At 38.9% G+C, this 20,303-nt stretch overlaps 1 protein-coding gene across 3 annotated transcripts in view; it reads right to left on the reverse strand.

The window, feature by feature from the left end:
• GSK3B (glycogen synthase kinase 3 beta) overlaps positions 1-20,303 on the reverse strand; it is a 152,668-nt gene that overhangs the window by 28,966 nt on the left and 103,399 nt on the right. For all 3 annotated transcript variants that reach the window (XM_026065465.1, XM_026065463.1, XM_026065464.1), the window contains exon 7: positions 11,857-11,954. In XM_026065465.1, coding sequence (XP_025921250.1) covers positions 11,857-11,954 — 98 coding nt within the window. The remainder of the gene's footprint in view (positions 1-11,856; positions 11,955-20,303) is intronic.

Consider the following 20,303-nt stretch of genomic DNA (forward strand, 5'->3'; position numbering starts at 1 on the left):
GGAAAAAAGAAAAAAAGAAAAAAGAAAAAAAGGAAAAATTGTTTACATATACTTCAAATTTTCAGATTCACATGATAAGCACAGTATAACCTATTACACATTGAGACAACTTAACTGAAGTCAATCTGCACAGCTAATAAATTAATAGAGGGTTGAGAACAGAACATTTAACAAAACTTTACTAGACTCTTGGTGGCAATTCAGTTCATGCTCCAAGCCAAGTGTCAAAAATTTAATTCTCTTAGACTTTTTCAGGAAATTCATGACTCTTTCAAATTTAGCAATGCTTCAATGGGAATGAGATTTTACTCTAATTAGAATGTTATAAAACAGTACTGCTGAACATCTTCATAGATGGTAGCTCACTGCATATGGCTGATTAAAGATCAGACCAATAACACAGACTGCATTTTAATAGCCATTAACAACAGCCCTCTGAAGAGCTTATTATTAGAAATGGATTCTTTTCGTACCTCAACATTCAGAAGAGAAAAGTAGTTTAAAGCTAACCTGGAAGCATCTACAACATATACCCGCCTTTTACTGTTATAAATTTGTACTTCTCATTCCCAGAATCTGCATGATGTTATTTGCACATATAAATTAGTGGTCATATAAGAAATAAAACACAGTTACACATCGTTTTGGTGAAGAAGGTTTTGAGAGGATTCTGGAAATCCTTTCATGGAATAAGCAGGACAATATGGCATAAGGGCTTACTGTTCAGTTAGCATTAGTCTCAAGAGCACCATTCAATTCTACCTACATATAAAAACTCCAAAGAAAGTTCAAAAAAATCTCATTGTTATCTGTTTCCATTCAGTTGCTTGGTATTCTTTTGTTCTACGGAGAGTACTGAAAAGGCCAGAGTACAGAGAAGGGGTTCCTCTAATCCAAGCTCAGCTTCATCTTACATATAGGAACCCCGTAGTCATGTTAGTCTCGCACTGCAACAGATCTCTTGCCATATAGATCAGCATGTTGTTAACTCATAATCAAGACTGTGCTGTCACAATTAGAAAGCAATGTAAAACATTATGTTAGCACTCTATCTTACCGCTCAATAAAGAAGTATTTTGTCATATATTCTGGTGTTGGTGAACATTTTCATTCTGTTACATGAAAGCTGCATGAACACTCTAAGGAGTCAGGCAAAGTGCCACTATTCAGTGAATCCATGCAACTAACTATCACGATATTATGAAAGAAACTTGATATCTCTTTCTATGATTTAAAACATGAGCTGCACAACACAAATAAAAAACCAGGCAACCAAGCAACCTTTTAAATAAATGGCAGAGGAAAAAAGAGAAAAAGAGGAAATAACCTCCCAATTTTTCAGACAATTGTTTCTTGGATAACAGACTTGACTGACAAGTTATGTGATCATTCATTTTGTATAACTCCTACCTTCTGATCACTGCCTAGGATTTAAATCCCACCCACTCTAAAAGCTACGGGTTAAAACTCACAGATTTGTTTCCTGTGTCTGAAAACACCAGTTTTGCTCAGCTGGTAGAAAATGGGATGTTTCATAGGATATCATACATTTTGCTAAATTTTTTAGGGGGGAGGGGGGAGGAAGTTGACTGAAAATGTGCCTTCTCCATGCTAGTTCTCCGTCTGGCTGCTCCAGCTGCCATGCTCTGCAGCAGCCTGGCGGGTGGCTGCAGAGGAGCGCAGCCCCAAGCCACCTGGCTGGTTAGCAGTCATTTACAGCGTACTGGCCACCAAGCAGTGAGCCTGCCAGCATGGCAGTGTTTTCAGAGCTTCCCACTTCTAAAATATGATGAACTTCACACCTGCAAATATTATTTCCATCCCACTTCAGGACTAAAGCCATTGTCAAAACCTCAGAAGTTTCTTGGATTAGTTAAATTAACTTCTTGAAAAATTACAAGTAACTTACATTGCTATCCCACCATTTCACATTATATTTTAAGATTTCCTTAGTATAAATAGAACTTGTTTAAAAGGAAGCACATCTTCTTTCCCCTTCTCCCCTTCAAAGTTTTGGAAGTTTGGAAGGAAAGTTTTCTTTAGTAACTTTACTAAGAAGAGACAAGGATTACATTTTTCATAGAGACAAAATTCAGGAAGTTGGCTCAGTTCCTGCAGCTGCTCAGAACAAGAGCATCTACACAGAGAAAATAGCTTTATTTAAAGACTGCTTATAGAATCGGAGAGAATCCAGCTTAGACAGGCAAGGAGGATTTCATGGGAGGACCCACAGACAACCCCTAGACATATGTTCCACAAAACACACAGCTGTAGCTCCAAATGATGGGAGGGAGCAACTCCTCAGCTGAAGCACAGGAGATGAGGATACTGAGGCATTCAGGCAAAACTAAATTCATTCACCTGAAAAGGTCTTTGCTTGTCTGATGCTGTGCACTGGGTGACAAGAAAGGCAAAAATGTGCATGCCAGTAGCAGCAAGACCAACGAATGGGAACATTTTATGCTCAAATATAAACTCTTCTAGGAAATAAGGATCATATTTCCTAGTGCAATGCTTTTTTGGGTCTTTTTCTTTCCAACATAAATGAAACCAAAAAGGTGTATCTTGATAAGATGCACACATTTCAACACAGTCTCCCAGCTACCAAATGTATACCTCATCTCCCCTTTTCTCAGGAAGCCCCAAACAGGATACTTCAATACAGATCTATCCCTCTAGAGAATATAAACACACACGCTCTTGGTATTTACTATAATAGTGGAGGGTGTGGAAATATTATAGCATAAGACTATCTATCCAGAATCCTACATTTCTTTGTAACCCTGAATTAGTGTTTTCCTTGATTTTTACAGTGCTCTCGAGTTATGTGACGTTCCAAGATACACCAACCTAAACTTGAAAGACTTTTTGGATGAGGCGGACCTTTGAGTGGAACCCACTAATATTTCTCACAATTATCAACAGTCATTTCAAAGAGCAAAACTTCAGATATGAAAAATGACCTTGCATGTAGCCAGGGCCAATTTGGGGGGCAAAGTCTCACAGATGTGAAGATAGAGGCTTCCCAAACTTTCCGTACAGGGCGATTTTGTTAACATCACAAAGATGTAAGGCTTGGCTGAAGAGTCTGTATAATTAGAATTTAAAAAGACACCTTGCAGCTTTCCTAAAAGGTGACACCACACATGCAAAAGAAGTTAAACTCTATAAACAATTCCAATCTGACATCATAAATATTGCTTAAAAAAAAAAATTCACTTACTTGCCTTCTAAGAAGCTGAGTTGCCAGAAGCAGGCAACAGTGCTTAAGCTCTCATGAATGCATAGAAAACAAGGTACGGAAGAGGGATCACATTAGCTGAAAGAAAGGAAAGCCTGACCCTTAAGTTATATATGCTTTGACACGCATAATAACTGTACAAATGGAAAATTGACCTACATTAGCGACTCAATGTATTTACTTTGTTCTCTCTAGCATGAAAAGCTATGTCATTGCTGTCTAGGTGCTTTCAAATCATACTGAAAGGAAGCAGATTAGGACAAAAATGAGGAGGAAAGGAAAGGACATAGGAAGAAGGAACTTTAAAGAATCTAGGAATTGTGGGATATTTAAAATAGGATAGGAATTTTAGAGAATCTGACAAATTCAAATCACAATCCAGAAAAAAGTGTGGGAGGAGTAAAGTGAAAAGGTATAAAATTGTACAAGTATTCCACACAGCTGGAAGAGGTCCTGTAGTAACCAGTGGAAAAAAAATCCTGAAATGCTGTTTGCTGCATGATTTTTGTTGTACTTCACTGATTTACATTGAGTTTTGTGTATATTAGGAATAAATTCATTTGAGTAACTGTGGTGATTAACGGCTATCATACTATCACAAAAAATCATCTCTTAAGAAAAATCACGTATTTGACTGCTACTTCTGTTTGAAAATCCAAAGAAGCAGTATAAATTACTTTGCACATTTTTGGCAAATTTACTCTATTAAACAACTGCTCCTGTTACACCAAGTCAGAAAAATACTATGGAGCAGATGTTCCTTGGAGAAAGGTTTCTTTTTATCTTGGAAAGGTCAGAGAGCTTTGAAGAAATACAGAATCCAATACTGAATTATTCAGGTCTATGCAGATTAGCACATACTATTTACTTCTTGAGGTGAGCCTTTGAAAAGGTGGTATCTTCAAGGAAAAAAGGTTTTTTTTAATTTTTAAATTTTATTTTTTTTAAATATGAACCAAAACAGAATAAATACTAGAGAAAACGTAGCTGTCTGATGGAATCAATTGTAGCTGGAATGAAGACTCAACCCCTGGATTAACGAAGTGGGACTATATGTGACTCTTGTAAGAAAGGGAACTTCTTGCACTGGAAGACAACAGGCTAGAGGTCTACTAGTCTTGATCTTCCATCTTTGCAGAATCTCAATCATCTCTTAAATAAAAAGCAGCATTATCCAGTAAGATTGAGGAATACACTTGCTGAGAAGACGGATGCTGCTTTGATTCTCTCAGGACAAAAACCTCAATGGAGCAGGTTTCACAAGTCTTTTCAGGAAAGTTTTTCCTTGATCTTAGTCTGTAACAGATGAAGCTCCCCAGATCATTTGTGTTCCAGGGACAAGGTTCATGAAGGTAATGTAACGGTATGTATCTTAAGCAATTAAAGAAAGGCTATAGGCTCCTGGTAATCACTTCTCTAACAAACAGTAAGAGGACATTTCTGAGCCTGGCATAAGCCTTGAATTTGACTACAAACAGCCTGAAGATCTTCATTTTGTGTTCTTGCAACTGAGTTTTCATGGAGGAAAGGAAGAATAATATCCAATTCCAAAAGATTACCTCTCTACACCCCAGGACTGAAGGCAGCTGGCTACACTGCACAGCCCTGCACAGAAAATTTGAGACCCAAACAACACCGTTTGCAACGAAAGAGGCAGAGGAAACTGCAGGGTTCACACAAATCCTAGTGGAATAAAGCCATCTCTGATAACCATTTTTATTTCTAAAACTTTGTCAAAACATAAAAATTAGTTGTAAGCATAAGGAGACTGAAGATTCAGAAACTCCTGCTGGCGATGACTAAAGTGAACTACAGAGGGAACAGACAGTTATTTAATTCAGAATATTCCAGAAAGCTGTGGCTACATTGGTACGTTGTTTTTTTGTTTTTTTTTCATGGAGAATGCAAAAAAACATACAAGTTTATGAGGAAGTATGCTCCTGAAAAAGTCTTGTGTGCATGGTTTACCAAATGGCAAAACTAACACTTTTGCAAACATGTCTGCATCTCTTCAGAAAGTTGTCAGAGACGTTCCAAATAGTTATTTAAAAATTCCATGGTGCTGGCATCTCAAGCTGTAAACACAGGCCAACTTTGAGGTAATACTTCAAGAGGGCTGTGGTAAAAAAAAATATAGTGAAAATTTACACTCTTTATATACACTTTCTTTCAAAAATACACTCTTGTCAAACAAAATGAAAGCCAACTAAATATAGAGATGTCTTCTATTCACAAATGCGAAGAGCGCTATATACTAGCAACGTGAAGAAACCCATTGTCACTGCTGACATGAATATAATTGTTCATCAACTTTTTGTACTGCCTGCCAGCAAGCCCTGGAAATGGCAAACTACATTAGGCAGAGGAACAGCCAAGTTGTGACATGCGGTGGGGGGACACAGGAAAAAAATGCCAGAACACTCCTTTTATGAGCAAAGGGAGAGGATCTCCATTAAAGCCCATGTCAGGCACAGGCAGGTGTTCTGCAGCACTCGCAGCCAGTCCCAAAGACACACATCCACTCAGCGCAGGACCACGTCCAATAAAGAGAAACATTCCCTCCTCTTGCTTCTTCTCCGGAAGAGACAGCTCCTCTCTCCCCATTAACTACTCTTACTGAATTTATTTTATTTCAGAAACTGAGCACAAAATAGTACCTTGACATTTGAGTGTGAGCCATATATTATAATTGCAGTCTATACTTAGCATTCAGCTCAGTAAAAATGTCAGAGACCAAAAAGTTACATATGGATAGGATTCCTGATACTACAGAGCTCATGTTTTAACACCTTCCCCCCTGCCTCATTCCTAACCCAGAGAACTATAGGAAGAAGTTTTTTGTACAAAGAATAATCATAAAGTTCAATAAGAACAAACAAAAACCCCCTCCATTTCCTAGTTTTGCAAGGTAGCACATCTCCTACTCTAGATTGTAACATATGGAAAAAATATTTCTGGTAAAGACAATGGAAGGCAGGCTGGCATATGAAGTCCTCCCAATGTCCCAGCGTTGCTCAAATAATTATCTCTGTTTCATTCTTATGATAAACTTTTTCCCCCTGTTTTCAAGGGAAGTAGGGGAAAGATATTAAACAGAACCTTTCAGAAGACAAATATTAGCTTAGAAAGAAAACCATTGTGTTTCAGAGATTCTCTTTTTGCAAAAGGGAAAAAGAATAATTACTCTCTACAGGAACCGTGGTTGAAGATGTATTAGTTCGGGGGGATATCATGACGAGTTTTCCATTGATGGTTTCAATGCCCTGCAGAGCTGGGAGGCAGCGCGGGCAGGGTGAGGAGTTCCCCACCTTCAGAGCTTTCCCACAGGGCCTGCAGCCCAGCAGACACCACCACTGTGTTCCAGGTTGGACACATCAGACTGGGGGAATTACACAGGCATCCACGTCAATTATATCTCAAAGAATCATTCCTGTAGGTTAGAGTTCTTCTTTCTAACAGCATTCAGTTATAGTCCACTTGTACAGTGGACTCTAAGCAGGCAACCACAACCCTCCTGGGCTGGTGGAAGGAAAGTTTCCATTGGTGAAGAGCCTGTACTACACTACACTGTAGGCATGCCATTTGCTCATATATGTACAATTTATTTATACGACTATTGATGAAGTTTGCACTGCCACTGTGCCTACTTCAGAAACTAGCACACATTTCGGAAGATGTCACTTGAAAGCTAGTAAGTAGTGAATTATAACAAACCAGGAACGCAGCAAGATGTACTGAGTTACCCACTTGAGATATCCCCAGTGATGGGAATATCTAATCTTTGAAGTAGCTAGCAAGAGCTAGAAATAAGCAGGAAGAGTCACAACTCAAGATGAGATTTTGAAAAAGCACAGCATATAATTCTCTTCTGTGATGGTGTAAGTATTCAAGAAGAATGCACTTAAATTATTCCGTCAGACGGAGCTCCAAGTCAGTGTTTCCCCACATCAAATATCATTTTTGAAACGTCAACAGAAAGCAGTCAGAAATCTCTCTCTCCCAGCCAGATTGAGAGGATCTGGAAAGACTGCATTTAAGGAAACACGAACAGGAGATTCTTCAAGAGAAGCTAAAAAGAAGGGGGCCATCTTCTGATTCCCATGAACATGATACTGTGGTCCTAGACGAAGATATGTTTTTCTGACAAGTTGGCAAACATGCAACAGGCCCTGAGAAACTCCAGGTACAATTAGTTGAAGACAACCTAATAAGACAGCGTGAAATGGAAGTGTACCAACACTGTTGAAAGTGAATCGAAGTCTGACAAAAGCCCAACATGTTTTTGATGCAACAAGGGACTGAGGGTGTTCAACACATAGCTTGCAGAAAGCACAAGCCACACTGGACTGACATATCATGAAAAATCCGGGGGGGGGGGGGGGGTTTTTTTTTTTTTTTTTTTGTTTTTGGGGGGGGGGTTGTTTTTACAAACATGGCTTCCTAGTGGTTGTCCTCATGTTCTACATGACAAGGGAGGACTAAGTTTAATATGGTGGCATCTTAAAGAGTCCTCCTCCAGTCTAAGGCAAAAACTTCATATCCAGATATAGATCCAGCTGTTGCGTTGTGAAATGAACTCTGAATAAGCAAAGCTGAATAAGCAACTGAATGGATAGCTGAAAATATATCTTGGCTACAAGACTTTTAATCATCCTGAATTGATAGGAACTAGCAGAAAAGTTTCTAACTTGACCCTTCCTGCAGCAAAATCAAGTACGTTTAAAGGGATGAGAGGTCAGATTCATTTCCAAACTATTAGCTAAATATGTTTGAATATATCCCTTTTGGGTAGTTTAAAATACTCAGTTTCCTCTATTCCTAAATTTCAGACATTATAGTTCTGAGAAAGCTATCTAAAAAGCATGACTCCAAGACAGTCACTGTATAACAGCAGGTCACAGGTCACAATCTGCAATTCCTACAAATTTTGCTGTTATTTGGCCGATCACATACCTCTATTTCTCCTACTGCCAGCTAACATTAACATACATTTGTGCTACAATAAAAGCTTTAAATAGTAATATTCTACAGCAGCAAATGGAAGAGGTGGAGACCATCTGTCAACAAATTTTAAATGAACCCCATTTTAAATGAAATTCTAAATAACCTACTGTTTTATAACATGTTGTACCCAAGACTTATGTTTCTGGTAATTTTTATGCTGCAGAACTGGCTGCGTCTTCAACTGTATTGAGGCTGCAGAATCCAAGCTTCCTCAAGAGAGTTTGCAATTTTTATACTAACCTTTCAAATATGAATGAAATTTAAACACCATGCTGGGGGTAGGGAGAGAATGTTTCATGACTTCTGTACACATTTGAAAAAACAAATATGCTCAATTATTCCTTGATTATAGGTCACTTTTAAAGGATATATAATAGAAGGGACAGGTCCCTGCCAACAGCTGGCATAATGGAAAACTTAGGATCTCAGTTTCTACTTTTCCTCATCCTCGAAGGTGAGAAGAAAAATGACTAGACTTTTGGGGTAAACATGTACTATTTTCCATCTACTCCCAGTTTGGCAATTAGCTGCAGGTGTGACATTAAAAGGGAAGCAACTCATCACCCAGGTCATGCACTTTCTTAAGACGTTTTCTCATGGCCTTTGTTAATCTTGAATGCGCTATCCTCACACAATTACAATTCTCTCTGTATTCTCACTGCCAGTGCTTTTATGTATAGTCAATTCAAAATTTCACAAGATTTGTAGACAGTTGTATTGAAAAACAATCCACTTCTGCAGTTTACCTTCCAGTTTTCCTTCCAGCTGCGGCCCAAGAATCTACGCTGTCTCAGTAACAAGCACATGGGCAGAAAAATATTCATGGCACCTGCCCATTCAAGTTCACATTTTCCATCATACTTCCTTTAAGGATTCAGCAAACATCCTTTCTAGTGATTATTACTTTAAGGTTTGCAACATTTGTTCTCTCAGACTTTCCTAAAACATACTATCTCATTACTGTAACTTTTCAATTGAAGAGACCTGGCTTACTATAAATGGGAGTTATATCTACATTTAAGCTGCCTGTTTCACTTCATTTCTATATATGGAGGGCTACATACCTAACAGAAGATGAAAACCCAGGAACAACACAGGTTTTGATGATCATTCAGAATCCCCCTTTCTACAGTTAAAGAAATGATTCAGAAACCCATTTCTGGTGAGGTGAAAACCATTACCTCAGCTATAATTCACGGAAGTTCAAGCCTTTATACTGGACACTCCTTCGGCTGTCGTGAGACAAAGCATTAGTTTTGCAACAGCACGTATTTGGTGATGAGTCAGTCTGAAGTTATCACACATTCATGATAGTGGCATTTAAAGAAACCGTAGATGGCATACAAGCTATCAACAGCTTTAATAAAGTATTCCTCTGCTTCCTTTATGCTTGCATTAGGTTGTATTGAAACAGAATCATCAGAATTGGAGCACACAGATGCTATATAAAATTAACAGTTCACAGTTGTTTACTTCTACTACTGTAGAGCTGAAAACGTCCAACTAATGAAAACAGCTTCTAGCAAGCTGAGCAAGACCACAATTGCTGCTTGGCAAACACCTCAACAATTAGAGTACATCTATTTTCTAATTTTTATAATTCCACACTGTCAAAGTCAAGTCAACAGTAAGGCAAAATGCTATGAATTTGCTGATAAGGCCTCTATAGCCTCAGATTTCTAACTGAACTATGAAAGGGCTTACAGGACTATCATTGTGATATAAATAATCATATTTATCCAAACTCTTTAAATATAGTTTCTCTGCAGACACTAATCACTTCTCCTTTCATCAGCAAAACATGGCAGCTGCTCGTAACAGCTCCAGACAAAATGAGAAGATGACATCTGTGAAATCCTGTCTTGTTTCAAGAGGTAGAACAGGAGTTTTTGAGAACTTCCAAGGGCAAACACCACAGTTAATTGCATGAATGCTTGGGGAAGTTGAGCAATCAAAATTGTTTCCAGGGACCATTTTACATCTCACAAAAAGGGCACAATGGAAAGCACTGTGCCATTCCAAGATGCTTTTCAAAAGGAAAAAATTATCGCCTGAGTAATCATCAACCTTGCTCCTGACAGTTACAACACTACTGGTTTTCCACTGGTGTTTCCTATGCAAACTGACCCCACCTGAACCTGCTGAGCTTGAAAGATACCAGGCCAAAAGACAATAGAAGAACCCAAGGAAGGCAAAGGAAAGGTAGGTGTAAGACATGGAGCCCCCAGAGGAAAGGAGCTGACTGGAGGACTTCCAGTGAGGCAGACAGCCATCACAGTACTACAAGCTAGGGTTACACAGCTAAAGGCTGCAGGAGACCTGGCAAGAGCCTAGAAAGGTCTGGGCATAGCTCTCATCTTGAGCACGCCCCATCAAGAACATAGAGCAGGCCACACAACTGCCGAGTCCCACCAGCTGGGGAGCTCCACACAAGAGGATGGCAAATTACTACCAGTTGGTGTCAGATGCTGCATTAGTACAGTGACAAAGACACCAGCAACACAAGTTTTACAGCTCTTCTAGGGAATGACAGACATCACTGGGAATTTCTGTTCTTCTACCCATACACTTTTGCTTTTGAGGGAGCTTTTTTCCACACATGGGCAACTCAAACACATGTGCACCACAGTAGCACTTAAGCCACAAGTTCAAGGAATAAATTCTGTTAATACAGGCCCCTTGTGGTGATGAAGTAAATAAAGGCAAACTGTGTGCGCATACATCTTATCCTCCATAATACTCCCATCTTACTTAATGTACAATATAGGCAAATTCAGAGGAAGCACACACAGTTCTCTTTAGACACCTCCTTCATTGCAGAAATTGAACAAGGAGGGGGAGACTAGGGAAAAGAGAATTTCAATGGTACAGCAGCTGAACCGGAGAGATGCTGGGAAGCCAGAACCCATTTTTTTAAGCTATGAATTACTCTTCCATGTCTCTAATTTGAGAGTCATTGAATATTCACAGCTTACCAAATGAAATCAATCAAGATGTGTTTGAACATAAGTGCTATATAAATGTTATGTATTCTGAAATATTAGGTCTTTCTCACTTTAACAACAAGACTTTTCAGGTGGAAGATATTTTTGCCCAACATTTTTAGGTCTTGATTCTCCATCTGCAAAATAGGGCTGCCATGTTCCACCTTTCACCTCACATAGCTAGCGGGAGGGAAGAAAAAAAGGCTACGTGTGATGTATCTGGCACAAAGAAATTTAATAACTGCTTTCGACGCCAAGTACTAACTGCATGCAACAAAGGAAAAAGAGCCAGATTCTTAAAGAATGAGAATCACGCACATTAATAAATATTGGCTCAATATGTAAGCATTACTTCCAAGTATACTGAAATTGCAACCCTTTAAGAGAATGAAACGCTATACAATTAAAACATAGTATATCATTCATTATGCTTAATTGTAAGAGGGGCAAATGAAGACCACCAGGTTCTCAAAAATGCATGAGAATTGCTTTCAATCACAGTTTACATGCAACACACTCTACAAGGGTGACTGAATATCTGCTTTGCTAAGCTTATAACAATGCACATTTTCATACCGATTCCCAAGGAGTAATTCAGGGATCAAAGAAGCATTTAGAATTCTATACCTTGATTATTTCCACCAACTGATCCACACCACTGTCACCTGGAAAGATTGGTTGTCCTAGTAACAGTTCAGCCAATACACAGCCTGCTGACCACACATCTAAAAAGGGGAAAAAAGTGAGGAACAAGGGATGGTATCAGTAAAATGTATACATTAGTTATTTTCTATAAATAGCATCAATTTTAAACTACTTATTTTATTCCTTGATATACTGCGTACTGTGCATAACAAATAAAAATCAAGACCACTCCCTCTTCCCCCCCAAGATATTACAATCTAGAAAACACAGATTCCTGGCATAAAGCAGTGGTGGGCAGATGTTTTAGAAGTCAAACCATGAGATAATGAGAACTGGAGAAAATGTTGAACATCACCATATGTTGACATTAAAACACAAACTTATGGAAAAGGACTGAAAATATTTGCCACCTGAAAATGAAGAACTTCCCCAAACCAAAAAAGTACATCTAAAGCATCCAAAAAGTGTATTAAAAAACAAAACAACCCCCCCACACACACTGATTACAGACTATGCACAGGCATCACCTACCGAGAACAGGTGGTGTTTTTGCTCTTTTATTTTAAGTTGAATAGACTTATTTTTTTCATCCATTTATTGAAAGCATCCATTTGCTAGCAGATGAATCAGTACTGCAAATATTAGTAGTACTCTGAAGCTCAAAATTAAGGGATCTAGGAGACAGCCTACCTCAGTTATATCAAGGCCTAATTTTTATCCCAATTCCATTTGCAAACGTGGCTGGATCATAGCTCTGCTAGGCATAGACCAGAGAACAACTCAACAGCATCCATACTAGAAGTTACCAGCTAACTTTTACATGTATACCAAAAGCCACAACTAGTCATTAGCAGCTACTTTTCTACATGAATAAAAATTTCATCATCTATTACTGATACTTTCCTGCACAGTTACACACCATTTGATCTTTGTACATATAAATAATTCAACACTATGGCAGTAACAATTTAAGAAAACATCTGAGTGTGCTATAGCATACAGCATTTTATTTTCAAAACATACTTAATCCAAGGGAGAATATACCTAAGCAGATGCAGTAAGCATTACACAGAAGTTTGTGAGAATTCGCTGTAATTGTGCACCAAATACTGAAGTTTAAGTTGTTCACCACACTAAAGGCATCGCATCTAGCTGCAGAGAGAACTTTTTCTCCAAAAAAATAGGTTGACTATAAAGTTTTCTAGAAAAGTCATCATTTATTCAATGCAAATCTGAAACCTTACACAAAATCACTCTCAAACACCCAATCAATAACAGGAGATCCAGAAAACCTACAATACTGCAATGTCCTAAAAGAGAAAAAGAACAAAAACAGCCCCCCTCCTCCCAATTTACTTCAAACTCTTGCCTACTCCTATAAGTTAAGTTACCACCAGGAAACAAACAGAAAACTCAAAACCCAGAGAATTTACCTGTTGAGGTCCCTTCCAACCTGAGTTATTCCATGTTATGATAAAAAACATTATTTCCCTAGTGCATTTAAACAATGTCATTGGGAAGCAGGACACACACAACGTGTGTGAAGAGGAAATATGTGACTGTTCTCTAAACAGTCTATTATCACTTTGTCACACCGGCTAGAGACTGACACAAAAATAAAAACAACCTTCAGGAACTCAAGATTGATAATAAAATAATCTGCAAGTTGGAACAGACTTTTTTCCCATTTCTAAATTAAAGAGAGGGGGGTAATGCAAAGAAAATCACGCATCTAAGTCAAATGGATGCATTTTTACTTCATGTCTCAGTACAAATGTCATATTAGGGTTTACCCTGAAAGGTGACCGTTTACAACACAAACGGCAACTAGAACTAGTCCAAAGTTTAAGTCTTGAATTTCAACAAGCAAACAAACCAGATTAAGATTTTGGAAATTTTAGTCATGTTTAATAGAAACTGATACAACCACCAAGGTGCTGAGATCCCAGCAACAAATAAAGAAGTCATCAAGTAAAGAACAATCACACTTTTTTTGTCCAAGTCTGACAGCTATTGCCATCATACATACAACAGAAAGATGATGTAAAGAATCACCTTTTTATGTCATCCCATACATACCAAGAGCCTGTCAAATAAGTAACTGGGTTTACAGGAAATTACAGAACAGCTTGAGAGATGGCATGGATGTCTTCAGAAATATTGAAGAAATGGATTAAATGTATTAAAGTGTCAGAGTATTGTAACTTAACAGCCTACATAAAGGTGCCTTAAAAGATTTTGAAAAAGCTGAGTCCTTTACACCAATTATCAAAAACAAGTGATGTCCAAGAGCTATAATCGTTATTGACAATTTAGATACTTATTTAGGATTGAAAGAGAAACAGTACCTGGGAAGAAAAAAGTATTTGACAGAACATGCACAAAACCAAAGTTGATATTAGAGTGAGCTGGCATTTAGGTGTCTGTTCCTTTAAAAATTCTGTAATTATGCTAGCACTATCTTCTCATCTTAGACTGTGGCTTCGTAAACCCTCTAGTCTGGTTTACCCCATGAAATCAGCTTTGTGCTGTTTTCTCCTTCCCTGGTCTCCCTAAATGCTTTTGCCCTCCACTAGCAAATCTCAAGACAGGTCTGAAAGGCAGAGGTCTAGAAAAGACATTTCAGAGATTTGCAAAAACAGAGGGAGAGCCTGCAGCAGCCTCTCAGCTAAGGAAAGGAAAGCTCAGCCCTGCACAATATGCCTGGTTCATCCAGCACAAACTGCAACTGCAAACCACCTGCGATACGTGAAGTATCTAGTTCAGGCAAGAAGGTGTATTAAAAAAAAAAAAAAAAAAAAAAGGCAGAGGACATGGGAGAAAGCTGAGGGCACTCTGGTGGGAGAGAGGCTAAGCAGAAAGAATGAGAGTCATGAGGGCCCAGCTGGAGAAGCCTAAGTAACGCTTGCCAAATTACCCCAGCAGGGATACCACAAACACACAATGAACCCACCTGAAACCCAGCTACTTGTTCCCCGTGCAATGAAGTCTTTCAGATCAGGTGATTTAATGCCTTATGAAAAGTCAGTTCAACTTGCTTTCATTTTATTTACTAACACTTTAAATTAATCAACACACACACACTGAAATAAGCTAAAGATTTTGGAAATCCACATTTTCTTCCAGGAATGTAATTTCACTGACTTCTAAGTTAGGACTTAGGCAATATTCCCTGCTCAAGGAAATGAACACACCTTCGAAGCATTTTCACTCAATGCCAGAGATCTCCTACCAACTTCAGCAGCTCGAAGCAGGGATAGCAACGGACTATAGATTATATAGGGCACATACATATCGCTAGTGAGTAAAGCACAATAATGAAGACAGCGGGAAACCTCAACTCCGCTCAAACGTAATGGTTTCTTCGAGACTGACTTTTAACAGGACTAAAATTTGACTCCACAATGGTTTGATTTTTTTTCTTTGAATGTATCATTTTGAAATTTATATTCTGAATTCTGGTGGTAATATTTTTCTAAATCCTAAAGTAAACACTGTATTAAATTCTGTATTTAAAGATATGTTACTTCAGAGAAATGACAAGGTAGTTAATACCAGTTTTTGATAGCTCCTTATCAGACCATTTCTCTGCCTTAGTACATCATCACAGCTCACGACTATAGTTTAAATAACCTTCCAGAGCAAATTTGCAGCATATCTACCTACTCCCATGGGAGAAGAAACATTTTCAATACTGTTCCTTTCTAACATGTGCAATTTAATTAAGGCAAAATATGACTTTTCACTCAAATGCTTTAAACTGGTTAATAAACAAGACAAGACAGGACCTTAACAGAAAACAAGAATCAAATTAACACGTTATCCTTATGCTGAAATAGTTGGGACAATGAGAAATTTAAAGAGAAAATAGTGAGGGCTACTAATTTTATGTAGAAAAAAGTGAGTAAGGTTCATTTCTTCGCAGAATGTAACAATATGGACAGGAAATGCAACTGCCTGCCAAAAACAAACTTCTTACAAAATTATTTAAGAGAGCCTTCACAAATAATAATAGCTGCTAAAGCTGTACCTTTTACAGACTAAAGAAAAAGGAAACATTTAGAGAAATACCTCTATCATGCGAGCTACCTGCACTTATTTAAGCATACAAAAAAATCACAGAGCCTCTCATACTCCAAAAACCAAAAGTTACATTTCTTAATTAATACAAGCTTCTATTACTTTATTGTTCTTCACAGTTGTCAGGTAGGCATTAACTTATCTAACAATCTGATCTGAATAATTCCCTGGCTTTTGAATGCAACTGCAGCATTACAAAAAGAAAAGGAAAGTTTTTTAGTTCAATAACAAGCATCCAGCACGACAACCTACAAAATATACTTCCTAGCTTTAATATATGTGGACAACTGAGGTCTCTGACAAGGGCTGGCTGTGACAGGGTACCCTGTCCACAAGCCTCATTGCTCTGATCTCCAGCTCTTCCTTCTCAAACGTAGAGGCTAGCCCCCTTGCCTCACCTCAGGATCAACATTCATCATTTTATGTCCCAGCTCCCCTAACTCGCTATTTGGAAGACAGGAAAAAAAAATTTTGAGCCTGCTCTCATTCATTTAGAACTACTTAAAAAACTTTCCTTCATTTGACACTTTATGGAGCATATCGACCTTTGTGCATTTTCTTCCTCATCTAGTCATCTCTACCCCACTATGCCTTCATCCCAGGCTGATGGACTTTCTCCATCTTGCGTGTGATTGAAAGTTGCTGTTCTGGAAACAGATTGACTGTATAAACAAGTAGGGAAGAAACAAAGAACAGAGTCAGAAGAGTAGCCTTGGGACGTCATAAAGCCAGCAGCTTTGAGCTGCCAAATGCCACAGCATAAAATGCTTTTCTGTTGCTATTTATTTGGAATGGGTCTTGGGATGTCAAAATGAGATCAAAACCCCAGATCACTGGCACATGTGCTATGTCAATGAGAGTTTTGCACATCAATCTACCACAGGTTATATGAGACAGAATAAGGCTGAAAACTAAAATGCTTGGAAAGTCATCAGGAACACAAGTTAAACACAGATATCCCTATTTTTCTGCAATGAAGAGATGAAACTACAATGACCGGTGATAGAATTGTTGAATAAATTAACACCTATGCTTATTTTCAGCACCGGACTTCGCCGCTTGAGATATAGAGGCAACTATTACTTCTTGTTTGGCAACAGGTTTGAGGCACACCTGGCAATAGTTTCCCCCCCCCCACCCCAAAATTCTGAGATAGCCTGACTACACATGCGTCCAAACAAAATGCTGTTTTGGACTGCTCAGACAAAATCCTCTCCCTCTCAGTCCGAGCGTTCACTAGGAAAGTGAATGAATAACTTTGTGATATTTATTTTTGGCCAGCCCAGCAGAAGCCTGTGACACTGCCATTCAGATCAATCTTTCCCTGCCCGTGGCTATAAATGTTCCTTCTGGAACGCCCTTGATTCCTGCCAACACAGAGACTGAGAAAATGCGCTGGGCGCCAGAAGACCCTTGTCACCCGGCAGCACCATCATGCTCTGGGGTAAGCAGTCATTGCCCCACCACCTACCCTAGTAAAAACGCATGTTTAGTGGATAAAGCTTAACTGCACAGCTGCTTTTTCCACAACCCAATCACGTGATAACAGAAATGTCTGCATCCACCCCTACCACACTGCCTGTCTATGTTTGTCCTGGTACATCTTGGGGGAATCTGGGCAGCAATCCCATAGTTTTCCAGCAGGCAACAGCAACAAGCGCTAGAGCACAGCCAGCAGCATGCAGGGCAACATGCTCCCCAAGAGCACAACGCACACGGACCTGCAAGGAATCAGCTTCAGCCCAGCCACCGTCAAAGGAAAGCTGGAGGGCTTCATTCGCAAAACTCCTACAAATTAGCTGCAGGAACAAAACTGTGCGCCATCCTTAGCCACACACATGCGCTTTCAGCATTCACAGGCAAAGATACATCCAGGCCCAGGTTCTTCAAGCTATGCAGGCACCCAACTGCTTGTGCCTTACCATTGCAAAAGCCCTTCAAGCTGTACTGCAGGCAGGCAAAAGAGCTATTGCACTGGCCTGGTTTTTTATCTATTTGGCAACAGTGATTATTTAAAAACTCAAAGAGGTTATTTCCCAGGTAATTATTTTAATAGTCCCAGGTCTGTTGGATGACACGCAGAAGCAGTAAATGTGCTTTGATGCTATTCTTACTATCATATGTATTTATATACACCACCAATACAGTGGTGTACATAAATACTTACAGTCACAAAACTGCAAGAAACACAATGCCAGGCTGTGGCTTATTTTTAAATTACAATCCAGAAGGCTCCTCAAAGTCATGAGCTTTGATAAAATAATGAAAGCAAGCAAGAACCCAGAAATTAAGAGCTGGAGTATAGTTCTGTTGAAACAACCTGAATGAAAAGACTCATCCTGGAACCAATTTTAATTTCTACTACATCTAAGACCACGCCATGTGACAATGAGAAATTCATGTGTTAAAGTACAACCTAGACAAAGCCAGACAGACTAGCACCATTCTTGGTTACAATGCTAAATACATGACTAACCACTGAAGTGGCCATGATGCATCTTGACTGTACTGCTAGTCTCGGGCCACCACAGTGTCACTGTGCATTTGTGTCTGTGTAGTTTTACATGCAAAACCACATAATGGGTTTAAAAGTACTTCTTGCTCAAAAATACTTCTAATGATTACTATAATGTACTGTATTACAATCATAATCCCTGCAGTAATGCTATCAAACAACAAAAATCTCATGAAAATAGCTGGATGCCTTGCAGATAAGCTAAAAAAAGTTCTACTTAAGACACTTTTTGGCTCCATATTCTTCATCTATTTTATTTTTAATGTAGCTTTAAGATAGCACATTTAAACAGAAGAGCTAAGATCCTTACAACATGTTTAAGCTTAGCTTTTGTTACTACCCTCACACACAAGTGGATTTTTATATACAGAACAGAAAAAGACTATATAGCCAGAAAAGACTGTTGTACTACATTTCATCAGAAAGATGGAATTAGAAAAGGCAGGTGTGTCTACATTAAAAAAGGGTAAATAAAATGTGGTATTAGCGTACTGAAGCATTTCCTAGTTTCCTACACCTTGAGTTATGGGTAAATTAATGATAATTAAATTTTCTTTTCTCCCTCCGTCTCTCTCTTTCTCTCTTTTTTTTTTTTAAGGAAATCTATTCGTGCTTGTTGGTTGGTATACAAATAATGTCAGTGGTATACAAATAACATTGGTCCAGTTTGGATGATTAAGCTTTTTACGTCAGTGAAATAGGGTAGAGTTCCTACGTGCTGTTGCCACCTATCTAGCAAGAAGTAGGGAATGACGTAATTCTTATTTCCGCCAAGAACAGCACCAAAACAAAACCAACCCCCTAGAATTTGCAACATATTACACAATACTGGTAAACTGCAGAGCAAGTTTGTAAAAGTATTTTATTACTTTTCAACTCCCACATGCACAGTTTCTGTTAGGAAGGGAGAGGAGAGAGGAAAGGGTACCAAGTAATAAACTTAGGGAAGGGGTTTGAGCAGATGGGGGTTTTTTTGTGCATGAAAAAGTTTGAACCCCAGCTGTTTAAAAATCTTGATGTGTTTGGCAAGCAGAAAATGGATTCCTCACTTCATAATGATATTTTTATTATAACTGTTTTAGGGAAAGATAAATAAGAAAACAAAATGGAAAGAGCGACTTATCAAAGTTTCTGCAAAAAGCATGAGCTTAAAGTCATTACACACTTGGAGGAAGAGACATTTCACAGACTCATCTATAAAGCAGTCTCTTCTGGTGACACCAAAAATACTTTTTTCATGGAGCTATCCTCTGAGGCAAGTTGTCTAAGTGCACTCAGATAACACCACTGAGTCAATCTATTGGCTCTCAGCTGGCAAAAAGATGTCAGCTGGGATCAGCCTCCTTCCTCCTGCTACTTTGGTTTTACCTGGGCTCTGGTGCTCATCGGACTGCACAGTACCATTGATTCAACTCCTTAACCTCACAGAAAGTGAACCCAACCAAGATAAAGTCTCTTGGCAACTGAAGCTGCATCAGCATATTGAACAGTAAACTGTCAGAGCTAGTGCAAGGGAGAGAACAGGACCATGAGTACAGGGCAAGAAAGAACAGGGTTGGGACTGACATTTTTGGCAATGGCCAACCATTAAATAAGCCCTGCTTTTTATCTTTATTGTACCGTTACTTTCTCCAGACTTCCTATGGTCCTGCCCCTTCTTTCATACCAGGGGAGATATGAGAGTGTTGCCTGTACACCAATGCATGCAGCATGGGGAACAAACAGGAAGAACTAGAGATCTGTGTGCGGTCACAGGGCCATGATCTCATTGCCATTGCAGAGACATGGTGGGATAGCTCGCATGACTGGAGTGCTGTCATGGATGGCTACGTGC

This window comes from Apteryx rowi, unplaced genomic scaffold (assembly GCF_003343035.1).
Source record: "Apteryx rowi isolate R43461 unplaced genomic scaffold, aptRow1 scaffold_228, whole genome shotgun sequence".
NCBI lineage: Eukaryota > Metazoa > Chordata > Aves > Apterygiformes > Apterygidae > Apteryx > Apteryx rowi.